Source organism: Vidua macroura, chromosome 5 (genome assembly GCF_024509145.1).
Source record: "Vidua macroura isolate BioBank_ID:100142 chromosome 5, ASM2450914v1, whole genome shotgun sequence".
In the NCBI taxonomy this organism is placed as follows: domain Eukaryota; kingdom Metazoa; phylum Chordata; class Aves; order Passeriformes; family Viduidae; genus Vidua; species Vidua macroura.
This window is the reverse complement of record NC_071575.1, coordinates 34,360,196-34,380,542: the sequence shown is the minus strand read 5'-3', so window position 1 is coordinate 34,380,542 and position 20,347 is coordinate 34,360,196. Positions and strand designations below refer to the sequence as shown.

The following is a 20,347-nucleotide window of genomic DNA, read 5'->3' as shown; positions in this document are numbered from 1 at the left end:
ATTTAGCTTTTCAAAATTTTATTTGCACTCTACTCATCTGTAAAATCATTAGAACAAACTGTATGCAAATTCTGATCTTTCCTGCAGAAAGGAATTTTTTCAGCTCACGCTATTTTTTAGAAAATAAAATTCCAAAATTATCACAAAAGAAGCAAAGATATTCCACTACTTAGGGAGTAAGACTGTGTGCACTTACGCAAGACTCTATCAGAAAACACACCTATTTTCCAACATTGAATGTACACATTGAAATTACTGTTCACAGCCGTAGTAGCTGATACAAAACAGCATTTAGAGATGCTGAACAACTTAAGATTTTTTAGATTAACTGATCTCAACAGATTAACCTAATGGAAATCTCTTATAGTAAATTGACATGAATTTTCATTGTGCATGAAAAAAACAACTGGCTGATGCAGGTACAGCACCTGACGCAGGATGGCTTCCTTGTTGGCCAGTTCGTTTTCTAGCTTATCGTTCATGTCATGTATGGAAGTGGATTCTCTCTGAGCACTGAGGTAGCGCTTCTCCAGCGTAGTTATTCTTTCTTCCATATCTTCCTTTTGAGCCATTGCCTAACGTGACAGAAAAGCTCCCATCAGGAACCATGCAATTAAAACGCTACATAATTTTATACCAGTTTAATTTTCATGCTAATAGTAGACAGGATTGTAAGGTATGCCCAGTAGTATATCTTCTGTTTTAAAGAGACTTTGGGAATTCTTGTAGCTATGATACAGAATCACAGGATCAGCTAGGAAAAGACCTTTGAGACCATCAAGTCCAACCTATGACACAACTCCACCTTGTCAATTAAAACATGGCACTGATACTATACCCATTTTTTTCTTGAAAGCCAGTGTAACAGAAGCATAACTAACGCATACTAAAATAGATTCTAGAAGCCAACTATCCACACATACTGAGAATATCTGCCTAAGAGATGATATACTGAGAAACACCACAAATTTAAGAGGAGGAAAGAGATGGATAATTAAATTTTACTTTCATTTATTGAGAGAAAGGAATCAATTTCTAGTACTATATCTTAATTTAAATTTTCTGTCTCCTATGTTTAAGGGCTTTCATCAGAGCTCAACTTTTGCTGCTCACATACCTTGGCCTCTATCAGTTTGTGTTGCATCCTGGAGTTTGGGTTTAGATTAGGGTTTTTAATTTATGTTAAAATAAGTCAAGTTCTGTAATCCCGCGTTTCCCCCGTGTTGTTCCCCCCCCGCGGTTTCTGGCCCCATGCTGCCTGCTGCCAGATCTTACCCCTGTGCCGCTCCTGTAACCACCCTGCCGTCCGGCCCCGGGAAACCCCGTGCTGGCCACCCCAAGCCACACGATCCCGCTCAGCCCGAGGCTTGGTGCCCGCTCCTGCGGGGTTCTCTGGTTGGTCGCGGTTGCTGGCGTCACCGCCATGGCAGCCGCCCCTATTGGGTGGCAGGCCGTGGATCCTCTCGCCCCGCCCCTCCATAAAACCCTATCCCGCTGCCATCCAGGCGCCATTTTCTCCCATGCAAGTGTCGGGAGCGGTTGCGTCTTTCCATCGAACCGCGCCACGTGACCAAATAAACCGTTCCTGCCAAGCACGGAGTAAATGGACAAATTCCTTACCTCTTTACCGGATCTCTAGTGCACGGTAACAGAGGCTGGCCAGTCCACGCGCCCGAGACACGGAGCCGTGTCCGGGAACCCACAGCAGCAAACCTTGGCAGCACGTGGAAGCTACGCCACAGCCGGGCTCCCAAGAGCCGCGTGCAGCCGGGGAGAGCAAAAACCCACGCCGCATTTTGTAGAGGATATCACAGGAACAACGACCAAGAAATATGAGGTGAGCATGGTGAATTCCTTACCTCTCTGATGTCTCTCTGATATTTACTGTTCATTTCCTCTGTTTTAATGAGCTCCTTTCTCGTAGTCTCTGCTTCCTGCTCTACCTCTCCCACCCGAGAAGACAGTGCAGCCAAACGCTCCTTCATCTGTGCCATTTCATAGTTTTGCTTTTCCAATAGCTCCTGAAGTTCAACAACTTGACTGGCTTCATCATTTGAGTCTATTGAGCCATTGGATAGGCGCTGTTAATGGAGAAGCAACATTGATTAATCTTTTCATGTGGGCTCTAGCGAAAGAATTTCTGAAGCAAAGATTATTTTAAAAATTACCAAAGTAATTAGGAAGGGAAAAAACGTTTTCATGGTAGATAAGATAGGTATACTTATGAAAAAATAGCAGAAGATTAATTCATATAAATGGATTCCAGAATGTAGCATCACAGAGAGATGTAAACAGTTGCATAAAGAGCAGAATACTACACATAAAAAGGTTTAGTTTGGCATTATGACTATTTGAGTACTGATTACAACAATACTTTTAAAAATCATCAAACTGTTTTCATTCATCTTAACTAAACTCACACAGCATTTTAACTTAAATAAAATTATTATAATTTGCAAAATATACCATGCTGCAGACAGGAAACAACATTAATAAATCACAAACTCAGTGTACCAGAAAGTGCTTTCAGTCTGGACAACACACTGGTGAGATTTACATTAGGAACAAGTTCTGCTGAAATAATTTATGTGCTGCGGAAAGCCTTGGTATGAATATAGTTGTAAAGAAAAAAAATCAAAATTCCCTAACATTTGGGATGTGATCTCAGCAATATGATTTATATTGCAAATAAATGATTACAGGACAGAAGTGCATTCACCAGCAGGACTTGCTGGTATTGACTCATTACAGCATATATTCAAGTCAACCTTTTCCAGCATAGGCTAAGCCTAGGGTTTCATACAAATTTAATACTCTCATGTGAAAAAAACAGGCATAAAGAACAAAAAAAATCAGAAATATCTGATTTGACCTGCAACATGAAAAAATAAAACCAAAGTGCCTAACCTGTCATTAACTTTATTTATTATGTACAATTTTATCAGCAAAATTTATATTATGAAACACAGGAGCAAAGTATTTTGCTGTAACTATAATTTTAAACATCATACAGAAATATTGGTCCTAAAAGTTGCTTTTTGTCTTTCAGGTGATAATGTGTATAGCAATGTAAATATGAAAAATTCCTACCAGTGTCTGAGGGGAAACCAGCTTTCATTAGCACTTTGTATTATTATTGCCAAAATATATTTATACAGAAATCCTCTAGCATATTCTAAGAACATTATTTCATGTCTTTAACAGCATTCTTTTCTCAGTCAGCCATAAAATGAACCCAGATCAAGATCACCTGCCCCACTGTTCATCACTGAATTAAATTACTTTAAAAATTTACTACATCAAGTAACTCAGTTCCAAAGTTGTATTTATACTAACTAATTATATTTAGATATTTTAAGTTAGCTGCTGAGCCATCTTTGATCTATTTTCTGGACACCATGGTAAGATGACCATAGCAAATTAAAAACTAATTTACACTTAATTTGGTATTTTGGAAGTGTTCAATTATTCTGCTTGAATCAAAATGCACAAACAAAATACTCAAATAGGATAATACAGCCAAACCATTGTATTTTGAAAATTTTGAAAATTTAAGATAAATTATAATCTGTAATTATAATCTGTTTTACATTTATAACCTCATACAGCAATTTTAGCAGTTTCCACAGGTTAGGAAATTTTATCTTGCATGGAATTTGCCCTACAGCTCTCTGAAGAGCAGTCCAGGAATGCTGCAAAGTTATAATAAGCCAAATAACAAATCTCAAATGCAATAAATGGTGTATGTTCATGCACCTTACGTGACATAAACCCTGGTAATTATGAAATGGCAACCCGTAGTATCTGGGAGTATGTTCACTGCAAGATAAGTATCCTCTTTTCATTAATGAAGCCTTTTTCCTTAAGATATGAATAACTAAACCACATATAAATTAAATCTGAAAAACAATTTTTTCTACTAATTTACTTAGTATCCAAGATTTCTGGAAAGACGTGTGATACTGCAGTTAGAATTTGTCTCTCACTGTGGGAGGGGCCCCTGGGCTGCCATGGGAAGTTACAGAAATATAAGGAAGCTTGTCCATCAGATGTTATGCCCTCCCCGATCTATGTCAGTTAACAGTTGTTCTACTTCCCTGTTCCAGAAAGTTCATTGTCCTCGTTACTCCTATTGGTTCTTTCTGTAAAGCCATTCCTTTCCCCTCTCTCCATTGGTTCTGAGTATGTCACTCCATCCTTGTTCCTCCCCTTAGCCTTTCCCCTATTGGTTCATTTGTACCCTGACCACTCCCACCCCTCCACTGTTATATACCATGGCTCTGCCCACAGCTGGGGCCCAAACAGGGACCCAGATAGGTTGTGGGTGCCCCTGGACCTTGGTCCTGCAGGGAAGCCCACTGCTGGCTGGTCGACAGGAGCCCAGATAGCGATGAAGATCAATCCACCAAATGATGGGATGACACCCAGAGCGCTGTTGTTCTCAAGGGTTTATTGCAGGTTCAGCAAGGGCAGATGGAGGCAGGGAAAGGCAGGGAAGATGCAGGGAGACCACCTCTCAAGAGGGAAGCTGACTCAGAGAGCCCCGAGGGAAGGCAGGGCCAGGGTATATAACAGTGGAGGGGTAGGCGTGGTCAGGGTACAAACGAACCAACAGGGGAAAGGCTAAGGGGAGGAACAAGGATGGGGTGACACACTCAGAACCAATGAAGAGAGGGGAAAGGAGTGGCTTTACAGAAAGAACCAATAGGGGTAATGAGGACAATGAACTTTCTGGAACAGGGGAGTAGAACAACTGTTAACTGACATAGATCGGGGAGGGTATAACATCTGATGGACAAGCTTCCTTATATTTCTGTAACTTCCCATGGCAGCCCAGGGGCCCCTCCCACATCTCACCACTAAACCAAGCTGTGATTGACAATTATGTATGCATGTATTTTGATCTATGTGCATTAACTTCCCTCATAATTCTTTGATGAACTCTTTTCATAAACTGCTTTATTTCTAATAATCGTTCCGTTTGCTTTCCATTTTTCCTGTATCCATACATAGAGCTGGTTGGTATTTAAAATTTCCAACTTACTAAAAGCGTCAGCATTTTAATTTTCCTTAGTAAAATCAGGATTAAAAAAAAAAAAAAAGTTTTCTGTAAAGACACAAATAAAATTTTAAAAACTCAGTTTAAAATCTGGTATATTTAGAATTTTGAAGCATACTTTAAAAGTTTACCAAGGGATTTTAACTGACATATTGTCACTTTTATGTCTTGTTATTATTTTATGATATATGCATTATATGGGTACATCACATACAGCAATCACTCCAAAAGACCACAGCTAGAAAGTTATTAAGTATTAATTCAAGAAATAAATGCTATAACACTCCTCAGTTTTTAAGGAGGGCTTTTATCAACAGCTATGGTAATAATTTCCCTTCTCTCCCATACAAAAATAGCTTGAACAAGAACATGAAAATATGGTGTGTCAGTAGAAGCAAAAGGCATTCTGTAGATGGTGATTCCAATTCACTTTCTGAATTATTGAAAGCAGCAAGAATCTCCCCTTCTTCAGAGAAATTTCCTATGGAATAAGCTGGAAGGACAGAACTGCAGCATCTTCTCTATTATCAGTTTTATGAATAATGTCTGTGTTTGATTCTTTTTCTTGCTCTTTGGCTGAATTTTTTTATCAATTATGATGTTTTTGTTGTACATTAATTACAATTCTTTGTAAATAAACTATTAGCTGAATGTTTGAAATAATGAAATCAAATAGATCTCTGCTAATTATTACCTAAAGCACTAAAGGAAACCTTTTCAGAAAAGCATACTCAAAAAAAAAAAAAAAAAAGTTTCAAAATAGACATTCTTAACTATCATATCCCTATTCTCATCATATCCCAAATTCTCAAAAAATGGAAGAAATAGTGTCAAATTAGTTGGGGTGGTGGAAAAGAAAGTACTGGAAGCAATCTGAAACAATTAGGAAATCTTTAAAGAAGGAATGATAAAGAAAACTTTCTAATTGGTCAAAACATTCTAGCAGACAAAATAAAAAATGTACATCGTCCCTAGGTCTGTCTTAGAAGTTAATCATCCAGATGAAGTCTTCAACAAGTTTTAGGATGCTGTCCATCCAAGGTGGTCATGAAAAAGCTACATATGGACAGACTCCTTAAGTTTAATTAGTTCTCATGAAAGAATCTAAGACCAATGGCTACTTTTCCTCGAAAAAAGAAATGTGGCAAATAGCTCACATGTTTCAATGCTTTGAGGGTTTTTGCTAGCTGGTTTACCCAACATAAACAGTCCATCTGTTGCTATCGCATATACTTATTGAGACTTCAGTGCTGCAGAAGTGGCATCATCATGTATTTTCCCTCTCATCTTTCTTGCCTTCTACAGACATGGCAGGTGCACAGAGCTGCAATTTGTGCTCACCTGCGGCACACTCTGTGAGGGCCACTGGCCTCTGCTCCTGCCCCTTTCCACAGGTTTCTCAGCCACATGAGAAATCTGGATGGCATCGGACTGAAAGGCTCAAGAGAAGCTTAAGACATCTTTTCTTGGGTGAAGTAAGAGCAAACAAAGGTTTATGAGCAACGACATCTCTACCCAGCAATGCAGCACTTGCATCCCTCCTCTCATGGGGAACAATGAGGGAAAGAGCAACAGCAAGAGAACACCTGTTGTGGGTTTTTGTAAGCTGGGATATTTTTTTTTTCTGTTATATTACCATATCACCACACTCGATAAATAACTGATATAATATAAATAACATGGTTGTTACTATGAGTTTTAAATATACTCTTCCTTCATGAAGAAAGCCTTTACACTCACCTAAATACAGTTAAACAAGATAGGAGAAGAAACAGAAAGGATGGAAAAATCATCAAGTAAATCTGATGACAGTGATGGTACTAATTATAACAGGTGACACACTGCATAGACAGGAATGAGGGGATAATAGGAATTTAACAAGACATATCTGGGGGGAGAAGTAAAATTTTAATTTCTTAAGGTCTGTGGAAATGGAGGAGGAAAGTAAATGTTCCCTAACACTGAAAAGTATGAAAAAGAAAATAACATTGCTGGAACGTGGTTTTCTTTCTTTCAAGGTCCAAAAAGCACAGCAGTAAGACAATCTGCTGCTCACATAGGAGTGTCAGCAGGGAGAAGGACAGCAAATTGGAGCATTACAAACAACCATAAATCCCTCCTATATTGCTGCTTCTCTCTACATGAGATAATAAAAGGAAAAGCAGCTGCAGACTAGGTTACTAGAAAAAAACAATAACAATGGTAAAAGGAACACCATGAGAATTTGCAAATTAAGGCTAATCTGGAATAGTGTAGTCTCTGTTAATCTAATTTATACTTCCTTTTCAATTAAATCCTACCAAAATAACACTGGAGGCAAACTAACTGGAGTTACAGATAAGATAAAATAATTTAAAAAAACACAAAAAAACAGTAGGGACACCAGTCCACCGAAGTTTGCAAAAGAAATGGTAAAATTGTCCCAGGTTATATAGCGAAGTTATTTTCCATTTGATTTTGTAGAAAGAATTTATGTTCAATTACATATGTGGTAAAATGTACATGAAAACCTAATTTTTTTTAAAGCAAATCCCAAGAACAGTAAAAAAGCACCTCCAGGTGATATTTTCTCTCCAGCTGTAAAACATCTGATACAAAATATTTGGTCTAAATACTATCCACCAGTAATTAATTACGTACTTTGTGCTAGACTTTAACCTCAGAGAGTGGTGAGAAGGAAACCAGTAACATCTCCTGAGGTTATCTCTGAACAACCTGCAGCAGAGACAGGACTCATTATGGTGACACAGTTCCTCATTTGTGCCTCTTAGTTTTGGTAGTATGAGCACAGGTGATTCACAGGATGCCCACATGCACAAGTATTTCCATGTCAGAGAACTAAATTAAACTCTATCTAACCATAAGGTACCTTTGAATAATTGAAAGTATTCTAAAAATTCAGAACTCTGGTCTTTTAGAACTCCTAGAAGAAACATGTATTATTATGGTGTAAGCACTAGGTTGTGTGCTTGGGGTTTTGTGTATGTGTGTGTATTCTCCCTTTTTATTTGTGATTTTGTTTATTTAAACCCTAAAATTGTGTGCCTTATGTCTACTCTTTACTAGGAGACACTCTAAATAGTGAATAACACTAATTGACACTTCTTTTTTCAAGGAGTATTGGCAAGTTCATTGCACCATAAATCCCCATTGGTCCTCACATGGAAATTTGGAAAATTTTGTCCCAAATCCCAGGACGCCACAACACCAGGATAAAAAAAAGTTCTTTTATTTTTAGCTCTGTAATGATGGAGATGCTCCTTTCAATTTTGAAAATCTGGCCACAAAGGCCACATCATCAGGGAAAAGACAGAAATGCAGTTTACTTCACAGGTCAAATAAACTTCTCTGAATTCTATAGTATAGGAATATTAAAAGGTAAGTAAAATAACCAAGAGCATGAAACCAAGAGTAAAAATCAATGCTGCAAACACTAATACTTACTGATGCTGTTTGAGATGTAAGAATAAATAAGTTACCAGAGGATGCTTTTTACTATAGTGTAGAGTTCTTCCACCCCATTCCATTCAAATGCCTCATGCAAAACATTCAAAAGAAGCTGTTACTAACAGAGACACCTTGCTATGCAATAGACCAAACCCAAAAGACAACATAACAAACAAAAGGAGTGTGATCATTATCCATGTAACCAGCACACAAACCAGAGTGTGTAAAGCTATGCCAAAACCAGTAGCATTAAACCTAAGCTGTCATAGTAATTTCTAAGTGGTTGATTGCCTCTGTGTTTGAAAATTATTCTACTTCTCTAGGTTGTTTCACACGTTTTGGTCTGTGTCAGGCAGTAATCTGATCATTAGAGGTCTCCTCTTCAATTGTCTCCAACCTCTAATTAGCTATCAATTACAATATACTCTCAATTGAAATTTTGCTTCTCTACCCCACTACTGATGTAAAAATAGTTACCTTTTCTAGCACTTTTCTCCCTCAACATCCTCACTTTAGTGATCTTGCTACTGAGTCATCAAAAGACTCCTAATTTTGTTACCAATTTAAAGATCTAGAATGTGTTTCCTGATCAGCTTTCAGCTATTACTCATCTTTCTGATGCCTGTGATTATCTGTCCCACTTTAGTCCTTTTGCAAAATGAGGGATAGGAGGGTGTTCACTTGATGGGCGGGCATTTTTTTTCTTGTTACTGGTCCCTTCCAAAATGCCTGCTTGTTTCTCTTTTACACTATTAGAAGACTTTCTCAGCTCTCACAGCCAGAAATCAGTTACTGCTCCTTTATTTTAAGGGCTATCTAGCTGTTCCAACCAAACTATACACACAAAATCGATTCTCATTTGCCTTGACTAGCACCTTTTTCTTAGTAGCCTCCCCATTCTACTATTAGAAATTATCTTCTGGCAACTCCTTGCAGTAAATCAGCCAGCAAAGGTCAGTCAGCTTTGGTGACAGCAATGCTGTCAGCTATCACAGTACTTGAAATGTGAAATTCCCCCTTTAAGGCTGTGTTTTAACAGGCTTAATATATAGTAGCATTTAGGGGTTTTTACTAGGCAAAAAGGAAAAGAAACTTGTATGAATGAAAGGGACACCAATTTAATCAAAACAAAGAAAGAACTGATTTCTCGACAAAGATCTGAGAAGTCTATTGATTTATCATTTAAACTATGCATAAGTTATGCAGCTCTGTATGCTATAGTGGGGGACACTAAGTATTCATAGTCATGCAGCCAAACTAAACTATTAAGCAGAACAGTAGTTATAAAATACTTGCCTAGACTCTTTTTGAAAGAACAGTGCATACTGTCCTTAGATGCATGAAGGCTTCTAATCCCAGCTGCAGCTTTTATCCATGTTTCCTTTCACCCAATACTCCTCACCTCCCCAGGTGTGTCAAGCCATCAACCTTCATTAAGTCTCTCTCAGCACGATTCTTTAATTAGCTTTATCAATATAAATCCAGAAAGATATGACTAAAAAACCTGAAAAATATCTGCATTGCTTGTAGACAAAGTCATAATCTGCTTATCAACTGTATTTTGTATTATTTCTCTAATGTAGAATGTATAGGCTTTGGGGCAAAAATCACAGCTCCTAATATCTTTTATACATCACATTTATACATATGTCTGTAGTTTCACTATGCTGCCAGCTGAAAGAAATTTTAATTTATTCATTCAAAACAAAGGAGTGTAAGTGACATAAACGTTTTTCAGTAAAAACTGAAATTGGAAGTTTATGCAGATTTCTATTAATCATACAAAAACATGCATCTGAAAATCCAAAAATAATCAAGTCCAAAAACCAGAACAGATTCTGATGATTGCTCTGAAAAACATTTGCTACTTTTATTAATAGTATTTGATTTGCACTCTGAACGTTTTAGCCCACTATGTTTGCCTTGGCAAAACACCTTTTACTCCTACAGAATACAATGCCTACAATTTTTTGTCAATGTTATCACAGATTTTTGCATTCATAACTTACTGATTTAATTTTGAACATTTGATTTAATTATTGTAATATGTTAGTGTTATGAGTAAGAAGAAAATCATGATTCTTAAATAAGCTAAATGTAACAGCCTGAGGTTTATCATAAAGCAAAATAGACACAGCTGTTTAGTTCTTGCAAAAAGTAAGTATATAAGGTTCTGAATTCCTCATAAAATGTAACATCTGTTCTTCATTGCACCAGAAATATCAGGCTCTTTCACCTCTCCTGGTATATGTATCTGTTTCCATTTGTTTCTGGTATTCTTTTGAAGGGAAATACCAATTTCTGTTGGTAAAACAGCCCTTACTATAGGTAGGACCAGTGTGCTTCCAAGGAGAAACATCCTGATTTACACTTCACTTAAATACTTAGCTTTTGTGCCTTCAGTGTAACAGAAATCCATGCTGAAGTGGATTTCCCAAGCAGGAAACTTTTTGGCATCTCTGAGGATAAAAATAGTAATTCCTCTGGCTAATTAATCTCTGATAAAACTCCATTAACATCAAAAGAATTATTGCAATGATTTTTTTTATATTTGAATTAAAATATGTAGAACTAAATTTGGGAATATTCTCCATTATGAGAGGGAAACAAACAAAATATAATTACAGCTGAAATGGATACTGTAATGGTGGACATTTAAGGTGTACAACATCAGAAGACCTCCTCTTTTTCAAAGCAACTTTAACACTTCCTAATTTGCATATGATCATTTCTGAAAATACTGTTTTACTGAATAATTCAACTTTCATGGTTCTTGAGGAAGCTGAAATAAATACCAGCAGGAAATAATGAACTTATGTGAAAACAAACTCCTTATTCAAAGTATCTTATTTTTGGCTGTTCAGTCCCACTATTGCAGCATCCCTAGATTTTCCCTAAATTTCCCAATGGGCACCTTATTCACTGGGAGTTCTCTCTTTCCTAGCATTCGTCTGTGGGGAAATCAGACAATTGTTCTTAAAGATTAAGTGAAGGATCTGGGTGGCAGCAAGTGGTCACAGATCTAAGTAGGAGAATATCTGATAACAGAAATGGTTGCATCTTAATTCCCACAGCAAGTGATCTTTGTCAGGTGTTCTTTGAAACAATTTTCAAAGTCCTTTAAGGCTCTTCTCTTTGTGCAAGTCGGCCTCTTTGCAAGTTTCTATATTTGCTAGCTTTTAAGTTTGTCTTTCCTAAATAATAAGGAATTGATGATGGCCACTAATATAAATGCAGAAAGGTAGAGAGCAGCTAGTGCAGAGGATGTGAATTAGAGTGCGCTGGTTGATCTGGTGTCAATACAAACTCCTCTTAACTCCCTATCCAGTATGCTTTCATTACCATAAGGAGCAAAAACCTTTATTTCAGCTTAACCTGACCAACCTGAATTGTTTTTATGAGGAAGCATAGATGTTTTCTGGACATAATATTCTAGAAACATTCAATTAAAAAAATTATGATAATAATATGTTATGTTGGATTTCATTCCCCTCATTAGTGTTTAAATATGCAGATTTCTTAAAGGATGGGCAGTCTTATTTCTACTTAGTTCTGCTTGTAAGCTGTGAACCCAATGGCTCAAATCAGAATACATGGCTTGCAAAGAGAGTGGGAAAGAAGAGATTTTTCAACAGTGTAGTTGGATTTAAAAGCTCAACTGAGTGGGGTGAACACTGCTTATCAAAATTTCACAGATGTATCTGTGAGTAAGATTTTGCAGAAAGGGGAGTGTAGCTGAAGAGTATTTGTTTACTGTGTGTTTCTCAATCATATAGATTACTCAAAGGAAAATACACATAAACTGCAAAATGTGTAAAATTAATGCCTGCACTGTGAATGCACCATTGTAAATTGGATTGACTATAAAATAAATAATGATGACAGCTATTTTTGCTAAGTATGATTTATGCCACTGTTCATCATATGGCATTACACAAAAATGCACAATTAGAGATCCAAGCAGCAGCTCTACTCAATTCAGCTGTCTGCCAAATGTTAGGTTATGCTGTCATTTGTTGCATCCCGGGTTAGTTCAGTTAGGGGTTCTAATAATGTTAGTTAGTCGGTTCTATGTACCCCCATTTACCCCCGTGATGGTTTGCTCCGGGTCACATACCATTGGAGCTTTCCCATGTCAGTCTTGTAGCCACCCCCTGTTCACGCCTGAAGGTTCTGTGTCAGTTACCCCATCCCTGTATTCCTATTTGTCCCAGAACCCTGTATCCACCCCTGTTATGTTCCTGTAGGCTGCCGTGGTCCACGTCACCCCCCTGCTGCCTGTCCCCATTGGGCGAGGGGGGCTTCCGCCCCTCTCTGCCTGCCCCCTATATAACCCCATGCTTCCTTTGTCTTGCCGCCATCCTGAACACGCACCTGCTAGGAGCGGACGCCGCCCTCCACCGTGGCAGCCACGCGGGAATAAAAGTTCGCCAGCCACGCATGACAAGGTGTGCCTTCCTTTGCCCCTTTATCTCCTCTCAGCATTGGCTACAGAACGCGGCTAGCCCACCTGGAGGCTCAACCCCAGAGCTCCGCACACACGCGGCAACTCCAGTCCGGCCAAGAGGCAGTGCCATTAGCCGGGCTCCTGAGCCATCCGGACCAGGGCGAGAAGAACACAATGCCGCAATCATTTCAATTTATTAATTCTGAAGCAAGAAAGGAAGATGCTCAACTTGGTTTTTATCAGTGTGGAAATCAAAGGCTAAGGAGAAAACTTTTTTTATCAAATCAGTCTCTACATTTTGTCTCTCAGCAAATACTTGGCCTGAATTCTACATACCTATTTCCTACTGAAAGAGTGCTAAGCAGCTTCTCTCGATATGAGCATGGACACATATTGGAAGAATATCTATAGGCAGCACAGAGAAAAATCACCACTTCTGGTTTTTAGGTCTCTGTTATCCCCTTAGAGTCTCTTTTTTGCAAGAATTTTTTTGCATATACAGCCTTCCACATATACATGCCACTATACCTTGCTCTTCTGTATGTAGCATACAAAGGATCATTCAGCAGCATATACTACTTGTAATTGTAGCATAGTGCAAAAAATTCCAAGAAAAGTTAGTTGTAATCTATGGATCTAACTCAATACCCTATCAAAGAGAAAGGACCTGCCCATTTGCATTTGTTTACCATTTAAACAAGCTAATTTTTTTAATATTGGTTTTAGTAGGCAGACAGTACTCTAAATGGACATCCCATAAAATATTCACATTACTAAAATCTAAAGCCTGATTATTTATCATATGGATTGTTAAATTTAATGGCAACTAACATTTTTATACCTTTTCATGAACTTTTTGCCCTGGCTCCATTCCTTCAATATGCTCTGATTCAGCAGACCCTTCCCCAGCTGCCATTTTCCTTTGAATGTGTGCATTTTGTTCACGCAAAGCTACAATCTGCAAAAGAAAGAAAATAAGTGGTAAATATACAAAAGAAACCAGAAAAATACTGGTTTAAAAAAATCTATTAACAATTGAATCCTATGTTGGCCATTTGTAGTATTTGCAAAATTAGGTCGTTATATGCAGAGAGGCTTAAAACCCAACCACACTAATGATATCTTAAGGCCATTAAGGATACAAAGGAACAAATGACATGATAGTCAACACTGTCTTGTCTTCTATCCTGATTTTGTGGTAGGACACTTTTTTTTAGCTTGAATGATGAAACAGCAGTTAGCCATTGATTTTTTTAACACTGTGAGAACAGGACTTACTCTTTTATATAGAATTCAATGAATGCCAAACTTGTGCTACAGGAAAACAGTACCAAGAGGCTATGAATCACACCCAAGTGGTGTAAAATAAAGTGCTAGTTTTCTGTCAGCCTCCCATCTGTTAGTAACAGCAACATACATTTTATGTGGTTTTTGTTAAGAAAAACATGTACGTTAACACCCTCTACTATTCATTGACTGTTTTAGCGCATACAGAAGTAGGTTTTGTTGTATTTAAAATATTGGTTATTTATTGGTAATGCTACAAAAATGTAGCTACTAGAAAGTAAGATGCTTTCTCTCTGACTTTGTGGCTTACTCTCAGGCAATAAACAGCATAGAAAGATTTAGGTCCTAATTTCTTTTTATACATTGTATACTATGATAAGCTGGGAAATCTGGCTAATATGAACAATTAATTTTGTTAAATTGCACATTTACGTATCTATATTGTTCTGCTTTTATGAGCACATACACTAAATGGTTTACCTGATGAATAACATTATGTATCAAACACAGTACAACACTGGTAGGATGCACAGATGCCATTTTTGGAAAGTTGGTGTAAGTTTAAAGGCTTTTGTCACCACATTTTGTCTGTATAGGTCCTAAGTCAGAAACACCCTAAAAGACTGTCCTGTCCTAGAGTAAAAAAGCATGGGGTAGGAGGGAGAATTTTAGGTAGTACTATCTGGTAAGCATGTGCAGCAGCCAAGATTTCATGTAACATTTATTATATTAAATTAAATTTAGCTCTAAAACGTACTTTGATTGAATAATTTAATTTTAATTCGAAACTTTTTTTCCAAATGTGTTTAAGTTATATTTAAGTGCGTATTGTGAAGACCATTTGAATCACTCTGGCCAATATTTGAGATGTAAGAGCACCACATTAAACCATTCTTCTTTAATATAAATGTTGAAAATTGCTGTAATATGAGATTCTGATGAGCAGGCTGATTCACTGCTCACTAAAAATTCCAAGTTACAGCCCCTGTAGAAGTCATATGCTCCCACTGATTTCAGTGTCAAGACCAAGACTTGAAGGCAACATGTTATCCAAGCAATTACAGGAAACCACAAGAGTGGGAATTAAAACTGTCCGAGTCAATCTGTGTCTTTGGGGGTTGTACAAACACACTGAACATTTTGCATAAATAAGAGAATTATGTCTGTTTCAAGTAGCAGAAAAAGGACTGGTATAATCTCACTAGCATAGTCTTGCTTTTTACACAATCAGTAATTCAGTATTTGTGGTTTGTTTTCTGAATAGCTTTGCTCACTTATTTTTCCTTATGGTTCAAATAGTTCTCAAATCAAAACTACTGAAATTATAGCTTCTACCATAAAATTAGCCATCAATTAGTGCTAAAAGATACTTTCAGGTAGATTAAGTGAGATACTTCAACACACATATTATAAAATTTTGATTGATGTAGAGCAACTACACATACATTAAAAAATGGAAAATCATAGGATATATTAACTGACAGGAATCAATATATCTGGATTTTTCATATGATAATCTTTTGTTGATCCATTAAAAAGCAGACATCACTATGCCTTCATTTTGAATTATCACCTGTATCTACACAAATCCTTAACAGCCCTTTAGCTGAATAAGAATACTCTTTAAACACTAGTGCAAAACATTGTCATTTTATCATGTATTCGAAAGAGCTTAATTTTTCTTAGCCTCTATGGGTCTTTAGGTACCACCACTTTCCAAGTAAGTAAATAAATAAGAAAAAAAATCAGTTGTCCCTTTTAGATGACAGGGAAATAAAAAAATGCAATATTCTATATAATTTGAAGGGATTTTCTTGATTTTTTTAATGCTTGGGAACAAACACTTTGCCAAAAATCCATTATTGTTAAACATTAGGGTTTCAATGAGTTTATTACTGTAATGAATACAGAGCAAATATTTACAGGAACTACAAAGAGTTTGAAGTCTGGCACATTGCAGAAGTTTCAGCTCTTGGATAGTCAGGTAACAGATCTAAACTGTGAAGAACCACATAGCTAAATTGTTTTCATACTTGTTTTATTCTTTATTTAATGAATATATTAAGGCAGAATTAGTGCTTCTAAAGAAGCATAGAAAGATAAATTTTTGCTTTTTACTTTGTTGAAGTAAAGTTTTTAATTGCTATCATACTCCTTTTTATTACGTACTTTTTACTGATTTAACTTTCAATAATGTGCAATTTTTTTGCACATTAAATGTGTTCATTTAATCACTGAACCATTTATATAACTTTTTAAACAGGTTGCCAAAACATGAAAGACAGGTTGATGATCTTGGTGAAGACACAGATGACTAAATTTTTCCTAGGTAGACTCCAAAACCTCTTAAATTCTAATGATCATTACAACAGCACACAGCAATAATAGGAGAGATCCAGGTAAGAAAATGATTTCTCAATGCAGATAAAATTTTGTAATATTATTTCTGAGAAATGTCTGTTCTACTGATATTTTAATGTTTATGACATCCAGCTTAAAATATCTATGACAAAACATGTCCACAGACAGCTTTCCAACTACCTCCATACTATCTAATCTCTAACATTAAATTCCTAATGGTTTCCATGCTATGGTCTTTGTTTTGGAAAGTAAAAGGTAATATTCTTGTGGATGGCATCATAGCTGCTGAAAATAAATAAAAATACCCGCCCCTCCCTCTCCCATGCCCCAAGACAGATTAACAGAAAATAAATGTGGATAAATATCATTAATCTATTTAGGATTGTTGAATCCAAAGCTGGACAATCAACCTAAATAAACACTGAAGTCCAAGTTGTACCTTCTAAAATATGATCAAATACATCTATGATCAAATACATCACATTTTTGTCCGTATCAGCTTCTGCTTGTGGATCTCAAATGATAATATTCCATTACTACAATCACAAACATTATTTTCCTATTTAGAACATTTGATCTGGACCACAGTAGCATCTTCAATGTGACTCTAAACAAGAGTAAAATTTCAAGTCCCTCAATAGTTGAGTTCAAATAAAGTCTAAATTTGGTTCTCTGCTTTCTTTCCCAAGCTCATTCACTAGAACTGAAAAGTTTTTTTTCCTTGATTGAGAAAAATGAAGCAATCATTGTCAGTTTAAGAACAAAATATAGAGTATTACTTTTCTAGTTGGACCTTTCTAACTTTTGTAGCTTAAGTCCATGAAAACACCACCTAATCTAAAAATATTGACATCAAAACCTTAAAGAATTTCCATTGGTTTTGAGTCCATCTTCCAGATGTCAAAGGTACTTCAGAACAAATGGCACAGTTTCAAAAGCCCTACTCTATCATAATAATTATGAACATAACATTACACAACTTCTGCCCTGCTGCCTCAACTAATAAATAATTTCAATGTTCCTAAAGCCCAGATTTTTTGATTTTAAAATTTTGGTAAATACCTCCAACTATACTACCCACATAGATTCCCTCTAAATTAGCAGATTTTGTGTCCATTATCTACAGACACCATTGAATCATGTTTTTTAAAATGAAGTAAGGATTCAGCAATTCAGACTCAAAATTTTAACAGGTCTCCATTTCCATAAATGGCCAAATCTATGTATCATGACTATATACTTAATAGCCTGAATCCAGGTGTTAAGGGAATATTGATTTCAAATACTAAAATACTGCATAGAACAGAAGATGAATTCATAGGCCAGTACTGATCTGAAGAAGTCTCTCATCAGACACAAAATGAGGCAGGAAAAGCACTGCTTTACATGTTTACTTTGGGTATATTGCAAATTAATTAATTTAAAATTATTTGAGAGGTGTGAGATCAGAATCCATTTCTAAACATACAAAATCCTAAATGACCAGGTACCTCTGCTGCTGAAACTTGTTTGAGTAGCCATTTTTTACCTCATTACAGTTTCAGTCTTCAGGCAGTTAAGTGTTCTAGGAATACTTAATATACTTCTCTACATAGTGATAAGACAAAGCAGGATGTCCTTAAACTGAAGGAGGGCAGGTTTAGCTTAGATCTTAGGAAGAAATTCTTTACGTCTTATAAGGTGTTGCATCCCGGGTTTGGGTTCAGATTAGGGGTTCTGATAAATGTTAGTTAGCTGGTTCTCTGTACTCCTGTGTACTCCCATGTTCCCCCAGTGGTGGTCTGCTCCGGGTCACTTACCATTGGAGCATCACCATGCCAGTCTTGTGGTCACCCCCCTGTCCACTCCTGAGAGTTCTGTGGCTGTTACCCTGTCCCTGCATTCCCTATTCGTCCTGGAACCCTGTACACACCCCTGTCGCGTCCCCATTGGTTGCTGCAGTCTACGTCACTCCCCCGTTGTCTGTCCCCATTGGGTGAGGGGGGCTTCCACCCCTGTCAGCCTGCCCCCTATAAAATCCCATGCGCCCCAGTCCCAGCGCCATTTTGTCCATGCGGCACTAGGGAGCGGCCGCGGTTCTCCAGTGTAGCTCCACATGACAATAAAAGCTCTCCAGCCAACCGCACGGACAGACTGGACATTCCTTTGCCTCTTTGTCTCGCCCTAGCACTGGCCACAGAGCACAGCCAGCCCCACCACCAGTGCACTGAACGCGACAGCGCCCGGGACATGCGGCAGCCCTGGTCCCACCAAGAAACAGCGCCCTAGCCGGGCACTCCAGAGCTGCCCGGGACCGGGGAAAACAAAGCAACGCCGCAATAAGGTTCTGGTGCCTCATCACTTTATGAACAGGTTGCTCAGAGAGACTGTGGACTCTCCATCCCTGGAGGTGTTCAAGGCCAGGTTGGATGAGGCTCTGAGCAACCTGGTGTAGTAGAAGGCATTCATTCCTGCCTGTGGCAAGGGAGTTGAACTACATGATCTTTAAGGTTCCTTCCAACTCAAACCTTTCTATGATTCTGAGATTCTATAAAAGTAATGAAGTTATTTTAAGCTTTTGAAAAGCTCTTTTTCATAAACTTTTCCTACCTTAAACCACTGAATTTGTTTATGTCATCCAACATTGAAACAAATTTCAGTAGAGTTCAGTATCATGGTCAAATGAACTGCACAGGACTGTATACACACCATTTGAGAGAGAAAGAACACAAGATGCTCCTCAGGTTATCATAAATAGCACATTCTGATTTCATGAACAAAACTCATAGATCCACACAAAGTCTTTTGAAACAGTAGATAAAAAGGAATCTCCATAAAGATTACTTTAGTTTTGAAATGCTTTAGTTTTTCCATTTAGCAATGCAGGTTCTGAGCTTTACAACCAGGTATGTTTAAAAGGGCAAGTACAGAATTTAGGCTTTATTTTCACAATAGCTAGGAGTTAATGTACCTATGGAACATACAGCATTGTAATCAACATTAGCCATACTTCAAGGGAACAAAATAAAAGAAAAAATTATTTTCAGACTGAAAAAATAAGTTCGAGAGGCAGGGAATGAAATCATTAGACCTAACAATGCACTTTGGGCTCACTTTGGGGAAGGAAAACAATTTTTTTTTTTTTTTTAAACTTAGCAGTTTGTCCTCTCCCCCATTCAACAATGTAAACCAAAAAGAATCAGTCAAATTTTCAAGTAGGGCTTTTTTAGCACAAATTTAACTTCTAAACTAAAGACTGACAACCTCTCAGCTAAGTTTATTTTCTGTTTGCCTGGAATTTCAGTGTATTTTATTGCTATTTAAGGGTGAGCTTTCTAGCAACTTTACATAATTGAGTCCTTTAATACCTGTCCTGACATATAAAGAAAAATACTTCTTTATTAAAATAAGAAATTGTGGGAGTTATGAGTAATACATATTTTCAACATATTTACAAAATGGATTCTCCCTTTTTGAGACTGCTGAACTTTTATTAATTTATTGCTGTTTAGCTTTCATTGTTATGGAGAAATACTAATTACAGTGAAATCATCCTCATGAGGGAGCCTTGGAGATCAGACAATAGTAGAAAGTCAAACAGTAATGAAAATAAATCTTGTAAGTTTGTGGGTAGGTAGCACACCGAGCCCCAGCCCTCAGTTACACATCTTTTACACTTTAAGTCTGTACCTCCTATGCTTCAAATTCTTTCAAAGAAAGCTAAAACCTATTGCTTCTACAGCTTCTGGCACATCTTGATTATTTTA

General features: G+C 37.2%; 1 protein-coding gene across 1 annotated transcript in view; it reads right to left on the bottom strand.

Moving 5' to 3' along the window:
• Positions 1–20,347, bottom strand: part of PPFIA2 (PTPRF interacting protein alpha 2) — a 309,903-nt gene that overhangs the window by 67,074 nt on the left and 222,482 nt on the right. Inside the window, exons 7-9 of the mRNA XM_053977182.1 lie at positions 13,795–13,911; positions 1,860–2,081; positions 429–575 (exon numbers count right to left, since the gene is read on the bottom strand). Of these exons, the coding sequence (XP_053833157.1) occupies positions 429–575; positions 1,860–2,081; positions 13,795–13,911 (486 nt within the window). The remainder of the gene's footprint in view (positions 1–428; positions 576–1,859; positions 2,082–13,794; positions 13,912–20,347) is intronic.